Source organism: Morone saxatilis, unplaced genomic scaffold (genome assembly GCF_004916995.1).
Source record: "Morone saxatilis isolate NCDOM2014 unplaced genomic scaffold, NCSU_SB_2.0 Contig1, whole genome shotgun sequence".
NCBI lineage: Eukaryota > Metazoa > Chordata > Actinopteri > Moronidae > Morone > Morone saxatilis.
Genome location: NW_023339651.1, coordinates 2,419,061 through 2,430,632, shown reverse-complemented (window position 1 = coordinate 2,430,632; position 11,572 = coordinate 2,419,061). Strand labels below are relative to the sequence as shown.

General features: G+C 35.3%; 1 protein-coding gene across 1 annotated transcript in view; it reads right to left on the bottom strand.

The window, feature by feature from the left end:
- ghrhr2 (growth hormone releasing hormone receptor 2) overlaps window positions 1-6,469 on the bottom strand; it is a 7,152-nt gene extending 683 nt beyond the window's left edge. The window contains exons 1-11 of the mRNA XM_035669028.1: window positions 6,416-6,469; window positions 4,685-4,805; window positions 4,506-4,613; window positions 3,753-3,876; window positions 3,541-3,636; window positions 3,336-3,468; window positions 1,912-2,065; window positions 1,368-1,428; window positions 1,223-1,289; window positions 434-525; window positions 214-343 (exon numbers count right to left, since the gene is read on the bottom strand). Of these exons, the coding sequence (XP_035524921.1) occupies window positions 214-343; window positions 434-525; window positions 1,223-1,289; window positions 1,368-1,428; window positions 1,912-2,065; window positions 3,336-3,468; window positions 3,541-3,636; window positions 3,753-3,876; window positions 4,506-4,613; window positions 4,685-4,805; window positions 6,416-6,469 (1,140 nt within the window). The remainder of the gene's footprint in view (window positions 1-213; window positions 344-433; window positions 526-1,222; window positions 1,290-1,367; window positions 1,429-1,911; window positions 2,066-3,335; window positions 3,469-3,540; window positions 3,637-3,752; window positions 3,877-4,505; window positions 4,614-4,684; window positions 4,806-6,415) is intronic.
- Between the last annotated feature and the right edge of the window lie 5,103 nt (window positions 6,470-11,572).

Here is an 11,572-nt window from a genome sequence, read left to right as displayed (position 1 = left end):
TGTAAAGACAAAATACCCAGTAAAAACTAACTAACCCTAACTTAAAACCTTTTTTTAAACTAAATACATCAATAATTGTTTTTAGTTTTAAGTTTAAGTAAAATTGAAGTTCAAAAAGAGTTAAATTATTAACCCTACTTTATCAAGGATGTTTGTTTTTTTTTACTTTTAACTTAAAGTTTTACAGCGACAGCTACGACAGATATCTGCTACCTGGAAGGATCCTAACACCAACTCGAAGTAGAGTCGAGGCCTCACGCCAACGTGTTCTGGAAACAGAGCAAACACCACGTAGTGGAGCCCGAACAGAGGGATGAGGAGCAGAGTGGAGCGGACGAGTCTCCTGCAGGAGGCGACAGACGACAGCAGAAGAAGCTGGCTGACAGGTAGACAGCGAGGAGACGAGAGAATGAACAGGTGAGTCAGATCTTACCTGTACAGCTGGGTCTCACTTTGGTTCACAGGTGTGGCCTTTGTCTTCTGAACGATGATCCTACTGACATTCAGGAAGATCACAAAGTTCATCTGTGGATCAAATCACATGCAGAGAAAACAAAACTTATAAACAAACAACAAATAAAAACCTTATAACTTATAATACATAAACATTTAGGTTAAAAAGGTTATAAAAAATATTCACTTAGCATCTCAAAATAATGACTTTGTGGTCAATATTTTGAGAAAGTTTTTCATTATAATAACTTTTATATCTCTTCTTAAACTTATTGAAATATTTGTTCTTTGCTTCCACAAATTATAACCAACCTCCTTGTCAAACAACATTTTAGTTTATTTCTGAGTTGTAATTTATTTAATTAATATATATAATTTGTGCTGTGTCAAAGCCATTAGCCCATTAGCTTAGCATAAAGACTGAAAACAGAGGGAACAGCTAGCCTGACTCTGTCCAATGGTACCAAAATCCATCTCCCAGCACCTCTAAATCTCACTAATTAAGATCTTATATATTGTTTGTCTCATATGCTAACCAGCTGCTGCCTGAAACATGAAAGCCGCAACAGCAAGATTCCCAAAACACTGAGCTACAAAAATAAATGTCAAAATATCCAAAATCTGGACAATAAACATTCACCTGACTGATTTGTTGACTTACAAGCTGCTTTTAACGCGCAGTTAAAGGTGTGTCGGTGGGAGAAATGTCCCGTTCCCAGAGGTTAGTTCGGGTAAATAAAAGAGATGTGAGCAGAATGTGTTTGCTTACAAAGATGGAGAGCAGAATGGGAATCTTGATTATCCACCACAAGCGGCTCTCCAGGTTGTCCCAACAGCTGCGTACAGAAATATTACCGTCAGTTAACATTAAATGAAGATGTGTAACACGTCTGCACATCGACACTTTTACTCACCCTTCGTCATCCAACTGATGTTTCAGCAGGGCCCAGACAACAACAGTCACTGATGGAGTACCTACAACATCAGACATGTAAAATAAAGCTTTTAACTGGAACCAAGAAGATCACATCACTCCTGTTTCAGCCTCTTTAGGCTCTCTGTATGTTTTTAGAATTGATTTTAAGATTTTAACTTTTAAGGCTTTAGGTTGTCTCTCCCCGCCTACTTTATCTCAGACCTTTTCATACCGTACACGCCGGCTCAGGTAAACATCTTTTATCTGCTCCAGAGGCCCAACTGAAAGGGGACGGAGAGTTTGGGGCCCCGAGACTCTGGAGCAATCAGGTCACCTGAGTCAGGGATTTAAGTCTCTTCTTAAAACACACTTTTATCTGAGCGCCTGCCCTGATTTTACTTGAATATTAATGTTCTGAAGTATCTTTTACTTCCTAAATGTTTTATCACAGCACTTTGTAACGTTGGTTTTTAAAGTGCTCTATAAATAAAGATTATTTTTATTATTATTATTATTATGATACATATAAAAGCACAGCATACCCCAGCCGATGGGGGCGTAGATCCAGAAGAGCTTCCTGGTCTGAGCGAAGGTGAAGAGCAGCAGCGTCTGCAGGTACAAACCCTCCACCAGCAGCCAGGAGAAGTTGGACAAAACGCAGAAGTGGAAGAACGTCACTGCTGCTTTGCACCGGAGCTGAGACGACACAAAGGACATAAAGGACATAAAAGACATTAAGGACACATTACCTTACACAACAGATGTCACAGGACAATTTAAATTTAAAAGCAAGAAACAAGTGTCCAGGTTTTTGGGTTGGTTTTGAAATAAATGATTTGAAAGTTTGATTCTTATTTTATATATCAGGGTTCAGTGTTTCGGTGCTTTATGGTTACACACAATGATTTATATGGTTTTAGAGCTGAAACCATCAGTCGATTAATCCATTAGTCAATCGACAGGAAACTTATCTGAAACTTTTATTAAGAAAAAACAAAAAAAAAATGGTTCAAGCTTCCTAAATTAGTGAATTTACAGCTTCTCTCTTTGTCTTTTATGATATTAAACTGAATAATGGGATATGATATCATCATCATATCATGTTTTTACCATATCGAGAGGAAAATAAGCACCTGAGGTTTAATCTTCACTGAACATCATGATGTGATATTTGTTGTAGACGAGGGAATCTCTGCAGATCTTCATTATAAAGCTGACTGTCACATTTTACTTTTATCAAAACAACTGCAGCTTCTGCAACTCACATACTGTGATTTCCATAATATTGTGATTAATTGTGCAGCCCACTCAGAATGATTGATTAATTATAGTAAAAGTAAACTGACCTGGTTTGATCAGTGCTGCCCAATAAAGATCTATAACTTAATTGATTAATTTTAGACAACAATTTTGTGCCACTGGACGTTATAAACCTGCTCGTTTTAATCAATGCAGCTCAGGATTCACTAACTTTTGCCCCATTACAAAATAATTCAAATTTTTAATTATTGGTGATATAATTCCAGACTCATTTTCTTTAAGTTAACTTTATATCCTTATAATAATGTTTCTCTTTTGTTTTAATTTCAGTTTATTAATCATCATAAATCCAAAATATTCATAATAATCCCCCAAAGTGTAAAGATTTATTGTTTTTCACCTAAAGAAAATTAAAAATGTATTTACAGTCAATTAATGATAAATAGTTTTATCATATGTCAGCTGTTTTAACAGGTAATGTAATAATTTTTGTTAGTGGAAGAAAACTGAGTAAATTCAACTTGATGGTAACAAAGTTGGAAAGTTTGGAACAGACTTTAATGAAATTAGCACAATTAACTTAAATTACTAAGGTTACCTGAACAATAAATACATAAGTTACTTCAAATCAACACATATAATACACAAATAAACACACTGCACATGTAAATAAACTAAACTATCGTCAGTGTGTCTGCAGCCTTACTGTGGACACGGTGCAGTGGTCCGTGCTTTTGTCTGCAAACAACACTGAATCTTTGATGAACACAGCGAGACTTCTGAGCATGAAGGTCACGAACAGGTTGAGGTGGATGTAGTTGCGCGTGCAGAGCAACTTCCTGGGAGGATAAAAGAGAGTATGAGTTTCATCTTTAACATTAGATTTTCTTTATTTTTCAAAATAAGGCAACCTGAAGCTGCAGAAGACCAGAGCAGCGACGAGGAGAGCAGCCAGAGAAACTCCGTATCCGATGCTGTACATCAGCTTCAGGGTATCAAAGTAGTTCCTCTGGAGCAGAACATGAAATATTTATCAATTAGAGGCATAAAGAAGCAGAAATCTTTGGTTCCCTGCTGATTTAAAGATGAAATCAGAGTTCAGAAGGAGACAGTAAACCTTTACATCTGCTCTACCTCCTCTTCCTCCATGTCTTCGTCCTCCTCAGAAGCTTCGTAGTAACAGGCCTCGTAATACGGCACGCTGGGTTTGCTCCATCCTCGGACCGAGCAGCTCCTTGTGATGAGAACTGAGAACGATTCATTGGAGGAAGAGTTCAAACTGCAGCTGAAGACATGGAAGTCCTTTCTACAACAATCTGAATGTGATACAGTTTATTGATTTCTATCAGGAAGAAGTTAAGTTTAATTTTTAAGGTAAAATAAAAAGAATAAATAAAAAAGATGTGATATTTCTCCAACACTGCATGTTCCTGACATTGTACTCCAGGTCCAGTTTGTAACATTTAGGAGCTGTAAACACAACACTGACATACCAACATCTTATATGGTTGTTACTGTGAAGTATGTTGTTATAATATATGATATAATTATGTAATTTATTCAAGGTTAGTAAAGTTAACGTTAAAGGTGACGTTAAAGTTTTAAAATCTATTTATGAGGTGCAAAGTAGTATAAAGGATGTTAATGTTAACATTTAAAATGAATTAAAATAGTTTTTACTGTAGACAAAAACCTATTTTAAAGGCTGATTTTGTGGCTGGTGGAAGATTTTCTTGGGAATCTGGACTAAAACCTTGGCTAAAAATAATTAATAATTATTATTATGCTAATAATAAGTGTGCACTTCAATGTTCCTCTTCCTGAAAGCTGATATAAACTCTTCAGAGACTTCCTGCTGTGTGTGGACGCCGTTCACCTGGAGGAGATTCGGGCTTCAGCAGCGGCAGAGGACAGAGGACGGAGACGATCTCTCCCTCAGAGGCAGCCGGCCAACAGCTCACTCCGTCCCACTCCATCACACAACCTAACATCACAATATAAACCATCAGCGTGAGGAGTGGGACTGAGAGAGGAAGGTTTCTATCATATAGTTACCTGATGTTGTGTTACTGCTCCTCTGCAGTGACGCTGCAGCTTTGGTCTTAATCTTCAGTTTACACTCGTTTTCTTTCTTTTGCAGGTGAAGAACAATTGAACATGGATGAGTCGATTCCACCTGATAACAAAGATTAATGCAGGTTCATTCAATTCACCTGGAAAATCAGTTAATATTTCTACTGAATGCATGAAAGCTTTGCATTAATTTGAATAACCAGGATCATTTATAGCCTATTTACTGGTTAATAACAACATTTTACACACATGTTATAACTTGTTAGTGGATAAAACTGATATAAAACTGATATCAGTGCACACATAAATCCCAGTGAAAAAGGAGAATGTCATATTACTTTCATTATAATGAATTAATGGCTTTTATTTAGACAGATTTTAGAGGGTGCTGCAGCTCCTCAGCACCCGTTTCCTGCACCTAGAAGCCTAGAAGGAAAGATTTGATCCAACTTTATAAAAACAAGAGTTTGAGACTCAAATCTTGTACATGAATTTAAGATTTTCACTCGTCTTTCTACATTTTATATTTGGAATATAATTTAATATGTGTTGAAGTACCTGATAAATGTGTGTCTGTTTAACTATTTAAGTTTATTAACTCAAACAATTTAAGCTTTAAAGATATTTGATTTGAGTTGAAGGAACTCAAGTATTTATTTACTTAAGGTAACTCGGGTAAATTAAGTTAATTAAGTTACTCTCATATGCAGCATTTATCCAATTTTTTTTTAATGTGTGAACAGAATTTATCTGAATAAAGTCACTTAAATGCTTCTTTATACAAATGTTACCACCAAGTTGAATTTACTCAGTTTTCTTCCACTAAAGCGAATTATTATATTACCTGTTAAAACAGCTGATGTATGAAAACAACAAAATAATTAATAGTGAATTCATTATCAAAATGATTTAATGTGACTTACATCAAATCTTTATACTGTGAGGGATCATTAAGAATTATTTGGATGTATAATTGAGTTTATGATGATTTATAAGCAGTGGTTCTCAATCTGAGGGTCGGACCCCCACTAGGGGTCGCCAAAGCTTCATGCAGATTTCTTGTATTTTAAGGTGTCCGAGAAAACGTAAAAAATACACACAGTAGGTGTATATCTCTGTGTTTGGTTCACTTCTGTGAAGAAAAGTAAAGTAAATTATTAAATAAGTCTGTGTAATTGTTCCATAATATATTAAAAATACATAATACAGACAGAGAATTGTATAAAAAAGTTCCCTAAACAGGAAATAATCTGCTCTAAATTCATCACAAATTCATTGTACAGTTTTTAATATAATATGAAATATCCATATAATATGTCACTGAGTCAGTTTACTAAATGATAGAAAATGTCCCTTAAGGAAAAAGGTTGGGAACCAGTGATATTATAATGCTTACATTTATATAAAACTGGAATTAAATCACTAAAATTTAAAATACTGAACACATTTAACTGAGTTGCTTTAACAGTTCATGTGAATGACTCCAGTTTTTGTTTTGTAATAATAATTTATGTTAACTTACTTCTTACATTAAGATGTGTTATCAGATTATTTATCTGTATTTAGTTTAAGGGCTGTTAATGTGCACAAATACTAATTTACTTTTAATTTCCACAGGCAGGACACATTTTATTCCTCTTTACATTAGATACCATGTAAATACATTCAGACAATTGCACAAATACACAAATAAATGAGTTTGCAGTAACTTACCACGTATTTAGTGATGATGAGGATGTATAAGGCAGCAGTCAGACTGAAGTTCATGGTTTCAGTCGTTAAAAAAAAGTGTCAGTTTTTACAAAATCTGCACCAAACAGAAGATCTGCGGTTTAAAGTTTGTTAAATATCTGAAATATGTTTCCTCTTTAGGGTTTGTAGACTGCTTCCTTCCTGCAGTTGGACTGATGTGGAGCATTTTGAAGCCAACATCATTCACGTCATTAAAGGATGATCTCACCTGAGCAGCTTCATGCTAACAGCGGGAGGAAAAACAGAAAACAAGGTGCCTTTAATTCATGATTTATGCGGCACGCTGTTGACTGTGGAGTCCTTAAAACCAAAAATGTGCATTAAAAGAAGTCATTTTATGGTCTTGTAGTTTATTTAATTAACAAATCCTCTCACAGCAGGAGTTTTCATGCAATATTCAGCTGATAAACAACACATGCTGTGAAAATCAAACAAGCAGAAAACCTGCACATACTGATGGTTTTAATGTGAGTTCACATCAATAAAAGATCTGTTATAATGTTTAATCCTCAAATATATCTATTAAACTGTGAGAAGAAAGCTTATAAACACACTTCTACTGTTTGAAGGCATTTATTATCACTTTAATTTACTCTAAAATATCCCGAAAGTGGCACAAGAACATTTAAATCCAGGGTGTGAACTACAGAGGAAGCTTATTTTGGCTGTTAATTTCTGTGTTGTGTTGCTGTTTCTTTAATATCATGGATGCATAAAATTAGGCTCTTATTGATTAGTTAACTGATTATTATTTATCAGATCTTGAGATAAGCCTTCAGTATTGCAGTTATGAATGTTTCCCTGCAACTAATGTCACACACTGAACTCTAATCTTACTGTATTTAAACAACATGCAATGGAGGCTGCTACCACTAATATGTATATATTAATACTCTTTAATGCCTCTCTAATTAATACATTATGTATTTGTATGTTATAGTATTTCATTGAGTCCTTACGTATTTAAAAACAAGGTGATTTCATGAGTCTGTTTGAGGAAGAGGAGGCTGTAATGTCTCCCTCTAGTGTTTGATTCTGCTCTCTTTTATCAGTTTAAACAAACATACAGACTTAACAAGCTTCTTTTTTTGACAAATTCAGTTTTCTTGTCCTCAATGTTTGACCTTTGTTCTATTAGACTATTTATTTTTCTTTAAAGAAGTGAACTAAATGCTGAGACACAGACCTACTGTGTGTATTACATCACTGATTCTCTCACTTTTATTGATTGTTGATGCTTTGGCAGAATTGTTGTTGCCGATAAAGCAAATTAGAATTGAATTGATTGCTTGTTTGTTAATATAATTACCATGTTATGTTTTACAGACTGCAGTGAGTACAGTTATCTAACAGTAATTCAGGGGAACTCTCACTACTTGTCTGTCTGAATCAGATAAACTCGTGTTACGCAACTTTTTCCCTCCCAGCGTGAGAGGAGGGGTTGGTGTTGGGGGCAGATGGTCAGTTAGTCTTTATGTGGGTTTTTTTCCAGACAGAGACGCCCTAAGATTTAACTGGCATCCAGAGAACTCATTACTGTGATGTGAACTTCTTTGTACAGTCAAGACTGATCTGAATCTGCTGTCACGGTCAGCTCCCAAATACTGGAGCCACTGGTTCACTTCAAAGAGCAGCTTTCATTTATTTTATTAATTAAAATCAACCTGCGTAAACTAGAAACACAGACACATGTTTATATAAAACATCTAATTTATATTGTACCTTCGACTATTGAGGTTTATGGATGTTTGGCTGTGAGATCTGAAGGTGAACTATCAGGAGTGTAACACAGAAATCTGGTTCCTGGGCTCTGATATGAAGCCAGTAGACAGATAGCTTAGCTTAGCATAAAGACTGGAAACAAGCTGTATTTCTCTAGAGTCAGGACTTCAGTGAAGGCTTGTTTTGTACAGATATTGAGTAAACAAACATGAGCAGTATCAATCTTTTCTATTGATTTTGCTTAAACAATTGATATTGGTTCAACAAAACTTTGTTAATTAATGATTAACTTTAATCATTTTGCCATATTGTAGGTAAATTAAATATTAAATCTTAATCTACAAACGGCTCCCAGGTGTTCAGAGACCTTCTGGTTCCACTCTGATCTTCAGGCTCAGTAACTTGTGGAGGATCCAGATCTTTCTATAATTAATCGATTATCAAAGTGTTTGCCAATAAATTTCTCTGGATCGTCTAATCTAATATCTGCTGCTGCCTCCTTATTTTTTATGTAACATCATCAAGAATTGATGCATATTTTAAGAACACAGAACAACAATGGAAAAATCTGACCTTTAAGTCAACTAAAACTAAATATTATTAGTTAAACCAATGTTTCCTGTCTTTCTTTAGGGAACCAGTTTCTTAAAAATGACAAACTACCGACACAATTCACAGTAAAAAGAGCAAATTTGTGCACAAATGAACGTTTCCTGATCATTTTTATTGCTGTTTCTGCTTCACGTCATATTTTCTTAAACAGAGATGTATTTTGAAGAGATGTAGCCTCCTGCGACCCTGCGTCCTCCTAAGGGGACAAAGTTTTATATGAACACATTTTAAATACTTTATGAATAAGACAAAATAAATGCATTTAGCAGGAAGAAAAAATTCTGCAAATGTTGGGTTTAATCTATGGGAATGAGACATTTTCTGGAGGATTAAGTTAACATACTTTTTATTTAAACTGCGTAACTTTAAACCTTCGTCTGACCCTAAAGCTGCTGGAGGAGAAATAAAAACCTCCATGTATCCTGTTCTATTTAACATCCAGACTGAACAGAAGCTCCTGTACAGTAACAAATCAGTGCGAGTCGGCACACAAAAGGTCGAGTCTTGGCACATAAAGCAGTGGAGGCCTCTTGGGGGGGGGGGAGTAAACAGTGCACCCTTGTGTCCCTCCTCTTTCACTGGCCTCCCCTCCTCTTCCTCCCCTCCCTGTGGCCTCCCACCATCACACACCCAGTGCCAACTTTTACACCAAGTCGAGAAACCATTCAGCTCCGGAAAACAGCAGTGGAACGACTGACGCTCAGATCTGTTTGGGAATGTTGAAGTTGTGATGTGTTGGCAAGACAAGACTCTTTCTTTCTTTCTCCTCCTCCTCCTCTTCCTTTCTTTCTTCCTCCTTTTGGAAACCTGCCCAGTGCGACAGCTGCCACTCGCTGTGCGGCTGAAGATGATTGGATTAATCCTGCTGTGGGGAGGTCACTGTGGGCCAGGTGCTGTCGTGGGATCCTTCTCAGGCTGGAAATCTCCCTTTAACGCGCACCTTTAAATCCTCATGTGATCTGCAGTCTGTTTACCTGGAGGAGCCACTTCAGGGACTGCAGGACGTTTTACTTCTTTTCCAATCACATTAGAGCGAGTGCAGCTTAAACAGGCAGCACAACTTGATACAGTTACAGTTTTTAAGCATTTGTTGACATTGATTTCTAGATTTTCTCCCATTTTAAAGTCTCATTGATATAATTTCCTTTCAGAATTAAAATTTTATTTTGGTTTATTGCCAAGTTTTCACATATAAGGAATTTACGTTGGTACATATAAAATATATATACAAATATAAATAAAGATTTGATTAGAAACACTAAAAGGAGCCACTACATACATATATAAAGAGTTTCTTCTAAGTTACTGTTGAATAATTAAGAAAATAACGTCCTTATTAATAAAATATATGTTTGGTATTGAGTTAATATAAAGTTTCCAGATGGGTGAGTAGATTAATTAATTAGATTTTACATATGAATGATATATAATTGAGTATAATCACCTACATTTATGAGTGTCTCTTAGTATCTCTTAGGAATAACTTATACAAACTCTCCTGTGCAGATAAAACACATCTTTGAATTGTCGGTTAAACCAAATATTATTGATAAGTTACTTCAATAATTGCCACAAAAATCAAGGACACAATTCAAGATTTGACCTAATAAGTTATTTAAAACGACCACAGAATCATTTATTACAGTTTACCCCCCTCAGGTCTGTTAAATGGTTTGGTCCACCTATATATGTTCCCCCCTCATCAGTTAGGTCGGTTTAAGTCACTTCATTTCTGTTTCCTTTACCTCTTTTATGGCTCAGTTTACTTAATAATCCCATGTTGCTTTACCTTTTCTCATTTTTTGGGGGGAAATGAAGTAAAATTTTATTATTTAATAATACTCAACACCCTTTTTTAGACCATCAATTCAGGTGAGGGAAAACTCCCCAAAAAACATTTTAATAGGAGGAAAAATGGACAAAACCTCCAACCAACAAAATCAAATTATATCCAAAGTTTTAATGACAGAATTTCTGATATATAAAGATTATAAAATAGAAGTATAGTAGAAGTAAATACCCTCCCTCTTTCTTCCTGTGTCTCACAGATTTGTCCCAGCCTATTTTTGGCATATTGTTTTATTCCCATGTGCTGCTTCAGTCTATAAATAACATCAGAAACATGTTCAACAGAATCAAAATCTGTTTAATTCAGACGTTGAAGACAAAGATACAAACAGAAAAGACTTTTTATAGATCTGCTTTAGCTTTATGTTGATGTTAATACTTCTGTAGTTTAACTAGTAACAGAGTATCCGAGTACTTCGTCCACTGATTGAAGCAGTGGTTCCCAACCTGGAGGTCGAGGCCCCCACTAGGGGTCGCAAGGTTGTTTTGAGTTTAAGGGATGTAAGAAAAAAACAATACACAGTAGATCTATATCTCTAAAACACTGTAAAAAGATATAATTTTAATTAAAAAAACTGTCAGGTTTGGATGCCAGAACAAATAAATACGATTTTTGCAGATTATTTCCTTTGAATATTAATATTAATGTAGATTTTTAACAATCATACAGACTTAATAGGCTACTCTTTTCTACACACTGGATTTGTCACAAAAGAAGCATATTAAGTCTGTATGATTGTTATAATAATGCATTTAAAATAAAAAGAAATAATCTGCTCAAAATCCATCCAAATCTCTGGTTTTATTGGGTTTAATAAATGATAGGAAATAGGTCCTTTAAGGAAAAAGACATATGATGTGTGCTACATAAAAACTGTAAAATAAACAGTGTGCAGCTCTTTGTGGACACTGGAGCAGCAGACAGGTTGCTCAGAC